This window comes from Triturus cristatus, chromosome 11 (assembly GCF_964204655.1).
Source record: "Triturus cristatus chromosome 11, aTriCri1.1, whole genome shotgun sequence".
Lineage (NCBI taxonomy): Eukaryota > Metazoa > Chordata > Amphibia > Caudata > Salamandridae > Triturus > Triturus cristatus.
In genome coordinates this window covers 853,320,133-853,336,308 of record NC_140594.1, presented here as the reverse complement: position 1 = coordinate 853,336,308, position 16,176 = coordinate 853,320,133, and the positions used below count along the sequence as shown (strand labels likewise).

Here is a 16,176-nt window from a genome sequence, read left to right as displayed (position 1 = left end):
CAAATGAAATAACATAAGCTGCAGATCAGTTTTTGGCTCTGGGTATCGCGTGCTTTTGGACAACCAACTCACATTATATATCCCTGAGACTAGAAGGGTCTGACAAACAACGTCGCATTAGGCTTTTTCAGGAACCAGGATATGGAGCTCTTGGACTATTTTACTGGACAGCTGGAGGCCTTCCAAGAGTTTTCTTTTTGCTACATTTTCAGTCTTCTCCATGGGATGCTAAAGTACTCAGGCCTTCCCCTGCTCTCTCATCTCTACCTACACTGATGTGAACTCAGTTCTCTGCATCTTTCAGCCTATTTAAACACACTGCAGATGAGTGATCTGTAACTGGTTACACTAGTGGTAACAGAAACCTTTTTTTTTTTTTTAAAGTATTCAAAACCTAGATCATAAGCCTCTTCCTACTTTTTTGTTAGGTGCATTAAGTTATATGCCGGCCCTTGCTTTGCTCCCCAGCCCATTGTGCCCCCACTCCCTGCCTGCCTCCCTCCCAAGGGTCCCGTTAGGGAGATTCCAATTTATGAGGAGTACTTCATTTCCTCTCCACAAGAGAAGTGAGGATGGATATGATGACATGGATAAACATTGAGATTTTCCAGATGTACTGTTTCCGCCCACCACCAAAAGTGAGCTTCAGCACAAAAGTCCCAGGAATGGTTTCCTTCCGAAAATGTTGCTCAGTCTGCTGGACACTGGCTGTACCTGCCAGATTTACACTAAAAGCCAAATGCCCTAAATTGTGTGGGGAGACAAAGCCTTTGCCACTTGAGAGGTAAATTCCAATAAATGTAACTTTATTTTGTTGTTCAAGCTGAGATCCTATGAAGAGAACTGACTGCGCTCTCAATTGCTTTCACGACCACGACTTTGATGTAGTTCACCCTCGAGTCAGGTTATTAGATATGTTCAAGCATGTTTTTCCACTTCTGAGAAAAATAACCTCACTGCCCTCAGAAATTATGCTCAGTGGGCAGTTTGCTCTGGGGTATTGGCATCCTCTTTGCTTAACATAGAAATCCTTTCTTATACACATTGACCATAAGATAGTAGACACGGTGTTGGCATGCATTTAACTTCCTGGACTTTGTTTTGTTGTGGGCTCATTCTTTAAGGGCATTTCTTAAATAGACAACATCTTGTGCCTTAAAAGTGCCAAAATGCCCAACAAGAGGGAGCTTTTAGGTACTCCTTGAGGCGCATGGCTGGACCAGACTTGATCTTTTGTTCTCGAGCTATGAGAATGGATTAAAACTATTAGAAGGCTAGATTGGTAATACTGGTAACACGTTTTAGTGGGTTAACTTGAATAGTCCAACATGGCAATGGAAGTGGAGATGTCAAGAAGGATTCCCTTAACTAATCAACCTTCATCTGCTACCTCTAACAGTCTATCATTAATATACATAAGGGCAGGCTCAAACCCCAAATTAATTGCAGTCCAATAATTAAAATATAGGCAAGTATTTTTGAAGAGAACTTACAACCTTTAAATTGAATTTGCTAGTTTCTGGTAATTCTGTAATAGTACATTAATTACTAGGCATGACATTTACCTTTTTCTAAAAAAAGTTTAATGGACAACTGCTTTCCTCTGCATGTGTGGAACACATCCTTGGCAAATAATGCATTAGTAAAGGGCACAAATAAGTTAGGAAACTCGTCTAGGAACCACTCAGAGGTTAACGAAGGATTGTTTAGATTTCACTATCTTCAACATTTTGACTGTCTCTAAGGAAATATGCATGAAAACGGCTTCGTTCTGAGGCTGGAGTTATTAACCAAATGAAGCATATGAACGCTACCCTCCAAAAGCTCCAGGTTCTTCAAAACATACCCAAAAAGACGAGAGAAGACAAAAGCACACAGACAGTGTGAGACAGGGAATTATTATACCCACCTACATAGACTTAAAAGGATGCTCCAAATGCATCCATGTCTCCTTTGGTTCATTGAGTCACCCTATGGTTTGGAAAGGATTTCAATGCAGTGGGGGCAAATCAATGTCACCTGGCGATTTTCAGTGCATGCTGCATTTTAGGTGCCTTTAATGGTTTAAAGTCTGTAAAAGTAGACATTCCTTGGCAGTACCACGGATGTATTAGGATTTAGCTAGCTCAGAGTCACAAATGAGTCCACTCTGACTGGTACAATGACTGAGTTTTACAGGAGTTAAGATTTGTCAAGTTCAAGATTCCACCCTTCCTTATGGTCCATCTTCTGTGGCTTAAACCATTTACAGGGCCGCACAAGCACTGCACGGAAAAGATGAGGATATTAATTTCTGGTCAGTAGTACTTCCTGCTACAGCTTTACCACTTCTCAGTGTAAAGATGAAAGGCTGAGTTGGTCTGGACAGGATTCGAACGTGACCTGTAGCTCACACTAGATGTCAGAGAATGCCTAACCTGCAGATCTATCTTTCTGGAAGATGTCAGAGTATTTGTACAAGCATTTACAGTTTCTCCATTCAAACAGTCAAGATGATCATGGATTTCATGGTGAGAATGGAGTGGAATAATTGTCATCTTAGGAAACAACAAATAGTGAAGACAGTCAGTCACAGGTAGGAGCTACCTGCCTACCCTTTGAGTTGTTCGGTTCAACAGATTATGTTGCCAACCTTTGGCAGAAAAAATAATAAAGATAAATACTTTACCGTTGAAGAAATCAGAATGAACTGCTTTTTCATTGGCGGCTAAGTCCATCAGAAGTCCAGTACTTCCACCTGCCTAAAAGGAGACATTATTTCTGATTAATTAGCATATATATTCAAGTTGTGCAATACAATGCCATTGCTTTATACATGAATAGAGCATTTTTTTAAATAAGAAAATACTGCTTATTTACGTATATTTAAGTTAGCTCAACTAGACTATAAATTTAATTTACTGGGCCTCTGCTTGTTTGCACTGAAACTGATTTTAAGGTTGCTGAAGAAAATGTGGCTTTTGAAATTGCACGAACAAATTTCCTACATGCGTGTTTCTCTTCTGTGTTTTTCCTAGTCATAAAATAGCCCAAATGGGATTTATTTCATTGTGTTTCTTTCTTGCACTGTATCTATCCGAGTGCCTTAGAAGGAAACCATGTTGAGATGTTCTAGTATATTGCAAAAATTAAGGCTGTTACTGCCCGAGCCGCAACAGTATTGCCATTCATTATAAAAATGGCATATTGTTTAGTTTGCTCCAATAGTGCAACATAATTTCCCTTGTTTGTAAGGTAAAGGGGACTAATAGTTATTGCCGATTTAGGAGCTTCCTAAAGTAATTTATTTTATGTAGCACAATTTTAACAATATTGATTTGTTTGTGTCAGGTATCTTTGTTAGTACAGTATAATTATTTCACGTCATACCATGTAGAGTGAATTGGTTTTCACTTCTCTGAAGCTATCAAATGTGCCCTTTCTGGGACGTGTGGCAGAGTTTTCTTTGACTTGCCCTTTTGCTCACTTCCATGAAGGAAAACTCTACAACAGTTTCCTTATTTCATGTATGCTTACAGACCTTCCTTTGCTTTCATACAGAGCAGTCCCCTTGTGGAACGTACCTGATTTTATAAACTTTCCATGCTTTTCATACCAAGCAGTCTGTTCTCAGATATAATAATCCAGTTATAATTAAACTCCCCTTTGACATACAAACCGAGTAGATTTAGCTAGCTCATTATTGAACTGGATTTGATTATGGCCAATTCCCTTATGTAATGATCTCTCACAACTGGCTTTATTTTTATGCATTTTATGCATTATTGGTGCGGATTTGAATATGGCTTGCCTTCCGTTATGATTCTTAATGTTAAATAAACCTTTGCGATTTGGACTTTGAGCAGTCCTGTGAAGGTTTTCTTTATTTATTTTAGGGCGCTTGTCCTTTGGTATAGGTAAGTCACCCCTCTAGCAGGCCTCACAGCAGTAAGGCAGGGTACACTATACTCCAGGTGAGGGCATATCTGCCTGAGCAGGTGTGCCCCTACAGTATTGGGAACCATCTCCCAATATGTCAAGTGCTAGTGACGCCATAGAGAGTACATGGGAAAGGAACATCTGCAACTCTAGTTCCACAGCACCATGATGGCTTTACTGAATACAGGAACGTTTGGTACCAAAATAGTCCGCTCAATAAATCCACAAGGATGCTAGTGTGAGATTTATTGGACCATGTACCCAGAGGGCACGTCAGAGGTGCCCCTTGAATCCCTACCAACCCTGGTGTGGTCTATTACAGGTTGTAGGATTCCAGCCACCACCAGACATGTTTCTGGACCCTTGGAGCCCCTGCTCTCTGGGACCAGAAACAATACACATGCTGGGAAGGTGTGTCATGTCTCCTCCCCCAGATCTGGGTTGAATCCATCATCGTTCTTTAGCTCAATTCGCCACCTCAGTTCAGACCCAACAATATGTAAATCAGTCTGGACCCTTTTCCTTATGGGAACAGTCGAGACCAAACTGCCAAGCCAGGTCTTCGAGGGCGTAGCCACCCCAAGTTAAGGTGCCAATTGGCCCTACCTGCTACACCCCTAAAAACGCCTCCTAAAATTAGCATTTAGGGGGCTCCCCAGAACGGACCAACAGATCTGCTATGAAATAAAAAGCATGAAAACGACCCTGCAGAGAAGACTGAAGACGACAACTGCCTTGGCCCAGCCCTACCGGCTTGTCTCCAGCTTCTGCAAACCGGTGACCCGTCTTGCAGCCATCGACGTCTGAAACCCTGGGAGGACAGCTGCCTTCGACAAAGACTCCAATCTCCAGCAGACAGCGGACCTGTCAAAGGAGAAACAAACGGCAAGAACTGCCACAGAGAGGACCGACACTGGTCGACGCGAACTCCCTGCTGCAAAGGAACTACAAGAAAAGCAGCAGTTGAGGACCGACACTGGTGTCGACGCGACTCACTACCACTTAAGATCTCCTAAAGACTGCAGTGGTAGAGGACCGGCACTTGTGTCAACGCGACTCTACCCTGCCCAAAGATCGCCCTACAACTGGACGACCTCCTCCACCTCAAGGGATAGTTTCTGCCCCATGACCCGAGTTGCCCACAGCTCCAGGCCAAAGAGCATGTACCCTCCTGCTAGTTGCCATGCCGGTCGCCTCCTGCACCACCTGCCCGTGAGCTCTCCAAGACAATCAGACGATGGCGGACCCCCATCCGATCTACAGCCATCGACCGCGACAGTAACTGTGTAGGACCCCTGCTGAAACCTATCCCACTCATTGACCCCGCCAACCATGAGGGTAAACATATCATTGCCAGTATCGACAGCCGAGTTGAAGATACTGAAATCTGCACCGTACGGGTACCCCAGATCCCCACGACCGACCCTGCACTCCATGTGGGTCTGACCTGGAACTGAAAGTTGTATACTCGCTTGATACACCCCTAAATTGATTACCACCACAGGAATCTTGAACTATTCCAATATTGCACTGTTGACTTTTGAACGCATAAAGTAGCTTTACTTGAAACATGCTTTCTTTAGCAACAAAGCCTTGGTCTAAAAATAGAATACAAACAAAGTATAATTTAAAAAAAAAATGGTCTGGATCCCCTTCTTGAGTTGTATGTCCATTATTGATCATGTGTGTGCAATAACTGTTGTACACTCCTCTGCGTTAGGCTTAAGTCTTCTCGCCCACACTACAACTAATAGAGCACTTTCGATATATCATTGAGCCCTGTACACTTTTGGGGAACCTCTGGACTCTGTGCATGGTATTACCACCTGCTGATATTATCACATAAGCTTCCTACAGGTGGGGAGCGGCCTTATCCAGATTGTGATAATGTCCTCGTGTTGTCTTGCGAAATGTAATTTGGAGTTAGTTAATTCTTTTTGTGGCGTGTGCAAGTCGCACAGTGTGTTATTTCAATGATGTTGTGATTAAGTTCTGCACATGCTTCAAAAACTGCATTGCATTGTAATGTTATGCAGGAATGCTAAAGCGGTTTGAATTGTGCTCATGGTGGGGCTATATTGTGATTTTATGTAATCTATGTGCAAAGTTTTGGGGATTTATGACAATCTTTAAGGATTAATGGAAATCCAACAGCTCGAGATAATATTAGAAAGCTGACTGCCGAAAAAGCGTATGGCTTCACATCAGGTTATAGGTTAAAATCCTATTGGTGAAAGTCCTACGAAACCCTATATAACCATGCTGTTTTTGAACTCCTCTGGGTAGTGTTGATTATTCTTTACTGCTGGTCGTGAGACTATATTGGCGTGATTTAAAGCACTTAAGAGGTTTTTCCTTTTTTGGATTTTCAGTCCTATATCCCGGTAAGCAGACAAAGGGTTTTTTTGTTTTGGTTTAAGGACTGCATTTCAAGTCTTGTTTTGGGAGCGCTTGGAATAGTATTGCGTGCATTTTGAAATACGGTGAGATGGCAATTGGTGCACTTTTGTAGAAGTGATTCCGGCTAATGGAGGAGATTCTCGCCCCTAATTGGTACCCTCACCTACAAATGCTCTTGGACTATGGTTTACACACATTTGTGGCATAAAGAATAGAACAGAATTACTATGGACAATAAAAAAAAAAATTCCTGTTCATTGTACATTTGAAGTGAAAAAGACTGAGAACCGGAGGTGTGCCACGTTTGAGATGAACCCTCTGCCTAGACCTGCGCAGTTCGTACCCTTGAATGAGTGGGACTACATGGCGAGCGAGAGAGCAAATAAGAAAATGTGTCTTTATTGTGTCAGCTTTAAAAGTATAAGCTATACAATAAAACAATCTTGTAATTTAAAATAATGAGTAAAATAACAATTTGAAATATTGAAGCATTAAAGAACAATTCGTCATGAGGCATTCCGCAACTCAAAAACCATGAAAGTGAATAGTAAAAAGAAATTAATCACTAGTTAAACCAGAAACACATTAAATATTAAAAACGAGCGTTGCCCATGGTAAAATGATAGCGATATGATGAATTGCAGTAATGCATGTATATTTTGGACTTTAATTGAAGCTGAACAATTTGGGAGAGAGGGTCAGGATTATACAATTCATTATGCACCAATATCATCAAAACCTCATGGGCAAAGGGGAAGCAGAACCTAATAAGCATGAGATCTTGTTATTCTCCATGCCGCATAAATATAGGAAGCAACTGGAGCCAATATCTCATAGTTCACTTGGAGACACAATGACAAAGCTCCTTTACATTACCTGACATTGAATTGGACCAAAAGGGGGTTGCAAATACTGCTGCCTTGCTTTCGTGGACAAAGTGTAAAGAAGCATAAAGTGTAGTAAAGTTTTGTCTTGAGTACAAGTACATAGTGTTGAGGCTGGGGCTTTTACCAATAATGCACCCAACCTAAATCTTTCATAGAGCTATCTTTTTAGGTCAGGATAAATCTGATCCATATGCAGCTTAGCCTGCTGGAAGGTTTGTAATCCAGGAATCGCTTCAAGAGATCTCCTCTCTGCTTTACTTTCACATTTGACCAGTATTTGTCCTTAACGCAGGCTACGCTTACAGATGTCATATTCCTAAAGTACTCACATCCCAAGGCCAGGAAGCTTATAGCATAATTATGGAAGACCCTAACAGACCTTGGAGTCCCTTGCAAATTCTTGTCTGCAATTCAGCAATCATTGCAACATAACAAACAGGGGAACTTCTTTATGCTGCCAGTTTTTCAGGTTGTGCGTAAGAGCATGAGATATTCTGTCAACTGTGGGTTTCACCAAACCTGAATCCAATAGTGTATGGGTTGAGGGGCTAGTAAATTCATAATGGACTTCATTCCCGACTCCATCCTGAGGGGTACCAAGGGTTCCGGACCTATGCACAAAAGGCTAATTAAAAATGTGTTTCAAGCTTTCCCATTCCAGACATTTTTTAACCATACACATCCAACCTATATGAGCAAGAGGCCACTGCTTTCACTTGGTAAGCTTGGAGGACCAGGGAGATTTATTGGCACAGTGGCTTTGCTTTTCATAAGCAGCTTGGCCCAGAGAAACCTTATTCCTAGATAGTCATAATAGTTTACCCTATATAGGGGTTTGTCATATCTTAAATTAGCTCTTTAGGCTACTCTTGGTGTTTAGTTTAATATTATAGAGTATTTTGTGCATTGATCACACATTTTTCGTAACACATTAACTTTCAAACCTATTTAACAACTTGTGCATGGATAACTTGGCACATGAAATTAAAACAGTGTCATCTATGAATAAAAGGATAGGGAATTTGTCTCCCTCAACAGAAAGCACATCCAGGTTTAATGATCGTTTTTTTTTTTTATATTGTTGATAAAAAGATTAAATAGAAGTGGCGCAAGAACACAGCCCTGCCGTACTCCACTATTTATATCGAAGTTTGGTGTTAATCTGCCTCTAGAGCAAAATCTCACAGCGGCTGAGTTATCCTGATATAATTGCAGGCAATTTGCCAGGGACAAAAAGGTCTAGTAGAGTTTCCCATAAGAATAATCTGTAGAACCAAAGCAATGCAGTTTTTACATTTATAAAAGTCAAATATAAAGGCAAATTCTTTGTATGGTTGTAAATCAAACTGATGTTATATAACCTCATGGCTTGGGCTACTGTGCCTTGGATCATTCTGAAACTAGCTTGCAAAGGGGACAAAATCCCTTTTTCGGCTACCCAAGCCTCCAATGGTGTGAGGGGTTTCCCATAGCTTTTCCCAGCACTGTCCAGTAGGGATATTGGGTGATAATTAGATGAGTCACTTCGGGAGCCTTTTTTGTGGATAGGGACAATTAACAATAAGAAAATGTTGAAAACCTAATTAGTAAGGCAGACATCTATTGGATGGATGCGAGATTGTGTTTACAGAAGAAGGTACGGAGACAGAAATGCTAGAAACTATAGATTTCCCTTTGTTTACAGATGAATCAGACAAAAAGATCACAAAAATGAGGACAATAATGAGATGGAAAAGACAGTGATTCTGAGAAAGAGGTTGAGTTTATAAACAGTTTGTTGACTGAAGTCAGGGCACCTCCTTGTAAGGAGTCTTGTGCAAGTGCCGGTACAAGACATAGGAGCAAAAATGCAGAGCGTCAGGAGAGGTGAGGCGGTATCTAGTCAGTCTTCAAAGGAGATTTGGAAATTATGGTAGAAACGAAAATTTGCAATGACAATATTTTAATGTGTAATAAAATTGAATTTGCATTTTTGGGTTCAGGAAGAGGTAGTCATAGTGCATTTGAGAAACTTCAGGAATTGGCTACAGAATTTAAAATGGATTGAAAACTCAATATAATTTGTGAGACATTTAAAATAGAGTTGACTAAAAAGTGATTAATTAATCAGTTCCTAAGAGCGATGCAAGATCCAGGTGAATCAGGGCATGAATTTATGAGAGATTGATGCAGGTAAACAGACAGGACAGTGGAGCTGAAGACCTAATGAAAGAAGGCGTGTATGGATTCTCTTCGGCTTTTGTGTTGGGATTGCATCCAGATATTAGTTTGCATATTCAGCAAAGTGTAACGTGATGTGATGCTCAAAGAAAAAACATGCAAGAGAAATTGATGATTTCACAAATGAAGTTTTTCCAAAATGGTGGTCAAGATGGTTTTCAGTCACCTGGTTTTGGTGCTGGTGCAAGGTGTAAATGCAATCGGCAATGGTGCGCATTTTATGCAAGGTGGAAATGTTGGTCCTCATGGCAGAGGTAGAGGCAGAGGCTTTACTAAAAATATGCCCAACCAAAATATTAATGCACAGATGAGAAATGTCTTTGCCACATCGGAGAGAAAAACTGACACTAGAAACAGTATTTTGGGTCTAATCCGAATATATTTTCAAGTGAGTCTCAATATAGTGGGGCCATCGACTGTCCGAGCACTACTGGCTTCTATACAGAACATGCAGAATCCAAAGTATTTCAGTGGGAAGAAGACTCCAGCTCGAATCATGCAACAGCCCTTGCAAAATAATGTACAGGGTTTCCAAAATAATTTCAGATTTCAACAAAAACAATCTATGATTAGTGATAACTTTCTACAATTTGCAGGTACATACAAAAGCAATATCACAAAAATAAAAGGATGAACGAAGTGTTTAAACTTTTCAAACACTCACTCCCAGTCACAGATTTGGGTTTAATTCATTGCTATTTTACTCACCACGTCACCCCAGTTAGGACCCAGCCATATGCAAATCAGTCTTGACCCTGTTCCTCATTGGAACAGTCGAGCCCGAATTGCCAAGCCAGGTCCTCCCTGGACCGAAAACGAGCATCCCGGGACCGATTTCAGGGCATCACCCCATATCAGCCAGGCTAGGTTGAATCCAGTGGCACAGCAAGCAAGAGACCCACGCCTGGGCATACCCTTAGCCACTTAGGTTGCACCTAGCAACATCACAAAATGAAATGATGAACAGAGCTCCTACGCCACCCAGTTCGGCATAATGAGGGTGTTTCAGGGACGGAGGAGGGGGGGAAGGGGCGGGGGGGGAAGGATTGCATGCTTGGTGCAGCCTTAGAGGTAGATGAGAACTGCCCTGATGTGGAAAGAGAAGTGAATAGCCAAGTAAAATAGCTGTAATCAACTCACTAGAAACTCTATTTGCTTCATGATAGCGTGCTTCTTACATTCAATCTTACAGATTAGAAAGAAGTCATCTGCAAGAGAGGTTGTCCTATATGATTCTGTATCTTTCCACAATGATCTTAACGTTTTGTAAGTGTAATGTCTTAGTTTTTTGTTATTGTACCCAAAGTAGGTCTTTTAACCTTTTTAATATTTATAACAGACTTGTCACATATTTTGTATCTGTTGTATATGTAATATTTGTACTTTTATGCATTTATCAAATGCGAATAAAGTCTGATTGATTGATTGAATAGCCATCCAGTATCATTTTTGAACGATACAGGGGCTACCTGATTCAAGGGTAGATCATGTAGGTTCCCAAACTACCCCCTGGGAAAAAGAAGTTCAAGTTTTAGACATTTCAAATAAACGAGCGACTAGTAAGTTATCAGCTAATGTCCCAGGAAAAATTGGTCATGGGCTCACTCAATTAAACAAGTTGAGTTTGTTTGTTGGGACAAGATCTCCTGTAAACTTAATTGTGTAATTTACTGTATACCAGATGGTGGTAGTATTCAGACAAAGATTGAGGATTCAGAGTTTAAAATAAAATCACAAGAAGCAAGAATTAAAATGTCGCCAGCTCTCACATAAGAACTTGTCATCAGATTTAAGACATACTGTGAACAAAGAAATTGGGTTGATCAATGTAAAACCGAATGCAGTGTATCCCTGCAGTCCTAAATACAAGCTTACCCGTGAAGCAGGAAGGGATATCACCTGTTATTGATAAAATGGTTGAGGGGGGTATTCTAAAAGAAGTCCCCGGAAGCCCATGTAAGTCTCTGATTATGGCAATAAAGAAACCTAATGGAGAATAGTACAGGAGCTGCACAAAGTTAATCATATAATCATTCCTCGTAGTCCTGTGGTACCGTATACTGCTGTAATATTTCAGATTCCAACAAGAGCTAAATGTTTCACTGTTGTAAACTTGTGTCAAGTATTTTTTTCAATTCCTCTTCAGAAAAGTCAGTAGCCTTTGGCATTAGGATTTTTAAGTGGAATCCTGGTTGGGTGTAGAGCCCCACAACTAGAGGTGGAAGCACCACTGAAAGCTTGAGCCAGGCTTCTGCTCAATATCCTGTGATTTCGGGCAAATCACGTAATCTACTTGTGCCAATCAACAATGAATGTGACCTTGTATAATGAAGCACTGGGTGCCCATGTAAAGGGTTCAATACCTTCCGGTCGAGTTAACGCTACATAAAAACTGCAGAAAAAAATGCACAAAGATGTGAAAGCAAAGCCTTAACACAAGGAAAGACAAATAGATACCCATTTACTCACTTTTATGTACAAAGTAAAGCCAGAAAACCTAGCTAAATTGTGGCTTCCTCGCTTAAATTGTGATATTAGGTAAGTATTTTATTTCACCAAAATTCCTTTTTTCTTCCTTATCCTATATGAAACACTTTCAAATATGTGACTTCAGAATATCAGTTGTACAAAAACCTATTGTTTGATTTACTTGTCTATAATGTTGCACTATAATAATCTGGGCCACGTTCAGGGCTTACATGACAATTGTCTTTCCTCAGTTCACGGACATTCAGGTTTAAAAAAAAATATATATATCCCTTTTAATAAGTGCTTCTCAGAGCAGAGCTATATAATGTGACATATTAATACCAAAGCTTCCATATGTTAAATAAATACACTTTTTTAAATTTTGATGAGACTATCATATGTTATGTGATGTTTGTTGCATGATTTACATAGCAAACATTTTTAGGGTTCGGTTCATTCATAGGGTCTAAAAACCCCTTGGCTTGGCTCTGCTCTAAGTTAATTTGTTGGCTCGCCCACACCTCTACCCACAACTGTATATAGAAAGTCCTTCAATCATTTCCCAAACCCGAAAGATGGATTTGGAAAGTTTAAATTTTCATTGCGACTCATTGCTAGTCCAATATATTGAACAACCTTTTGGTCACAGACAAATCAAATAGGGCTGTAGACTTAAACAGTTGCTTTGTTGAATCATTTGGCTGAAAATGAGCATAAAGTATCTCTTTGAAATTACAATACTGTCAGGAAAAAGATGTATTTGGGACATCAAATTAAGAAAGATATCCTAAGAATGTACATCTGTGATTCTGTAAATGACCACCAATAACACAGAATTGAGGAGGTTTCTGGGTATGGTTGGCTATTATCACTGGATTCCAAAGTTTTCCCTGCTTGCAAAACCTTTATGGAGTCTGACTCAGTGACGTGAGGGACCAGGTGCCTTCGGACAATGAATGTATTGCTTCATGGATATCAGACACACCTTGTGTAGCTCCCCTACTCTATGAATGCCAAATTACAAGAAAGATTTTTCTTTATTTCATTATGAAAAAGAAGCATTTTCCGTCCTCACGCAACAACTAGCAGCCCATTGGATCTTTTTCTGCTACACTAAATGCAGTGCCCACCGTTCCTACATGTATGAAGAGTATTGTAGTGACTCCTTTAGCAATTGTTCAAAGTGACGACTGCAATGGTACACACACTTATTGCGCTGGTTCCATATTCAATTGAGACATTGCTAACGTGTGCGCTTCCAGTCACTTAACCAAGTATGGGCAGATTATTCTGCTGGCATGGAACATTGAAATTAAATGTTGCAGTACACTGATTTCTGCAACACATCCACCAATGCCAAAGGAGGAGTTTGATGATGAAACAGATTAAAGTGACCATGATGATATTGATGTGAGAGTTGTGTACCAAACGAAGACAGGATATTCGAGATTTACCACTGAAAATGGTTGATTTAATATTTTTTGATGATGGTTGTTCCCAAAGAAGATTGCTGTTGTTAAATGTGCTGCATTCAACAGTGGTGACAACACATTAACAGTGGGCAATCATTTTGCAGATAAGGTTGCAAAGTGCTGTGCTCTTGAGCATGATACATTAGGAACAAATCAAAAACCAGAAAAAGAAATGGAAAATGTCAATAGTTTCTTGTATAGGTCAACTCAATCACTTGAGGGAACTGCAAAATGAGGTGCCAGAATATAAAAAGAAAAGATGGGAAAAAGTATGATGTTCAAAAGACAATCAGGAGATGTGGGTGTCAAGCGATAATAGATTAGTTCTAAATGAATCTATATTGTTGCAGATGGCAAGCTACATTAATGGGCCTACATGTGGGACATGATGCTATGTTGTCAATCTTTAAGAAATATTGGTTTAATCCACATTTCAGAGGCACTATGTCAGAGATGTGCCAACTTTCAACAGCTGAACACAGGTAGGACAAATAACTGAGTCACATAAGAAAATCGGAAGGTCCCATCAGAAGATTACAATCAGATCTTGTTGAAATGCCCCTGTGCAATGGTTTACGGTATATCCTAGCGGGTACTGCTTGTTTAGGAGGTGGGTTGAGGCTTATCCACCCCGTAGGAGGGGCTCACTAACTGTAGCCAAGCTGTTATTGAGGGAGCTGAACCCTAGATTCTGTTTGCCAACTTCTTTTGAGTCAGATAGAGGAACTAAAAATCGATTTGAAGATGGACGCCTGATACAAGTAGATTAGTCTGAGGGTGTGAGAGAAGGAAAAAGTGTTGCAAAACGTTGACCGTTAGAAGAAAAACGGAGAACAATCAGATGAAACAGTAAAGTTTTGAACTACTGATTCTGAAAGGCCAGATGTCATAAAAATCAACAAGAGTTAGAGTGCCAAACAAGAAGTACACAGCTCCTACGTGGGCATATTTGGCAAAGGCTGAAGCGGAAGAAAGATATTGATCTAAGAAACTACTGATTTTTATTGGCAGCACCTCCATGAACAGACATGAACTGAGGTGATCAATATTGAATAATTTCCTGATGGAAGTGAAACTGAAATGTTGAATCTTTGAGAAAAAATTGTTGATTTTAAAATTTTTCACAGTGTACCTGCATAACTGAGCCTTAGAGATTTTTATTTATAATCATATTATTTACAGTAATGCCTACTTCTGAAGATTGTGTACATTAGGTATCCAGCCTAAGATAGGTTTGTGTCTGCACTGAACTTTATGAACTGAACTGCTGAATTAAATGTCCTTATCTGCTTTCATCTACTTATTTTGAAAATTGAAACTACCAACATCAAAATGTCTAACATTTTTTAAATCCTTGCACCTTGATTAGATATTTAGTTTTGAAAAAGTATAACATTTTCTGTTTGGCACATTTAATACAATCTTTGTAATATTCGATAACTGGAATATTTCACTGCAGTTATCAGCAGCTCCCAATAACCTTACCAGATAGATCAAGGAGACTGACAGGCAATATGGGGAGGAGCAGCATTTATTTAACAGTTTTATGTAGCACAGGTGCATGCACCAGCTGGTATTAGCTTGCTTAACGTGATAAAAAACCATGCACAAATAATTGCATTCTATACAATAAGACATTAGGAGGAAAAATAGGTATTCTGATTAGACGCAGTCTTACGGCCAGTCTTTTTCCCTTTGCACAAAAGGGGCACTGTAGCACCTAGAGCCCCGCGACCTACAATCATGGCCTGGAGTGTCACAGTGAAGGAGGTCAGGCCATAGGCTTTCTTTCACTGAAGTGCATGACTCCATTCTCCAAAACATAACTTGCTGTTCTCCTGCCCTCCCAGAGATGCTGTAGAGAGTGCCACAGAGGACAAAAACAGTTGCGCCTTCCTGCTCCACACGTTTTTGATTCAACTCCAAGGACTCCACAGTTTTATAAAAACATACAGGCACATGCATCAACCTTTTTTGCAAGCGCAAACGGTGCGATTCGCAAAAATCATCCATTTCGGCCCGCAAAAAGGGCTTTTGCGGTGCATTAAAGGTGTAAGGCACTCGCAATTTAAGAAATCGCAATTAATTGCGATTTCTTAAATTGCGATTGCATTTAAGGAATCGCATGCAATACAAGAACCATTTTTAAATAGCGATTTCGCTATTTGGGTCTGCAAATTACCGAGCAGTTAAACTGGTCGGTAATTTGCAAAAACTTTAAACAATGCACTAAAGTGCATTTTTCAAAGTTTCATGTTGCGCGCACACATGCCCTTGGGGCATGTGTATGCGCAACATGGGTGCATATCACAATTTCAGGGGTGCAACAGGATGTCCTTTTGATATCCTTGCACCCTTGAAATTGCATGCGCAATTTGCGAGTACCTATTGTTACTCGCATGCAATCTCCAATTCATTCTTATCATAGGAATGAATGGGGAGCCATTCCTTAATTGGAACTCGCAAATTGCGAGTCGCAATTAAGGATTGTTTAGGAATCGCTATTTTTAATAGCGATTCCTACATGCATAGCTTTTGCAAGTCCTTAATTGCGATTCCTTAATAATCGCAATTAAGATCTCGCAAAATCCTACCTTGATGCATGCGCCTCATAATTTTTAGGTCTTGTCTAGGTAGCGCATGCGCTCTCTTTGAGACATGCTGTATCCAGAATGTGGGACTGAAGCACCTCCTATCTTCTTCGATGGTTCCAGTTACTGCCCTTCATAAATGCCTGGTTTTGTTTGGTGAATATGCTGAATAGTCTCTCCTTTTGGACTTTTGTAACCTCCCATGAGGACTGCCCCCGT

General features: G+C 40.2%; 1 protein-coding gene across 1 annotated transcript in view; it reads right to left on the bottom strand.

The window, feature by feature from the left end:
• The window catches only part of COPS9 (COP9 signalosome subunit 9), a 61,265-nt gene that overhangs the window by 26,981 nt on the left and 18,108 nt on the right, over nt 1-16,176 (bottom strand). The window contains exon 2 of the mRNA XM_085634658.1: nt 2,669-2,741. Within this exon, the coding sequence (XP_085490784.1) occupies nt 2,669-2,741 (73 nt within the window). The remainder of the gene's footprint in view (nt 1-2,668; nt 2,742-16,176) is intronic.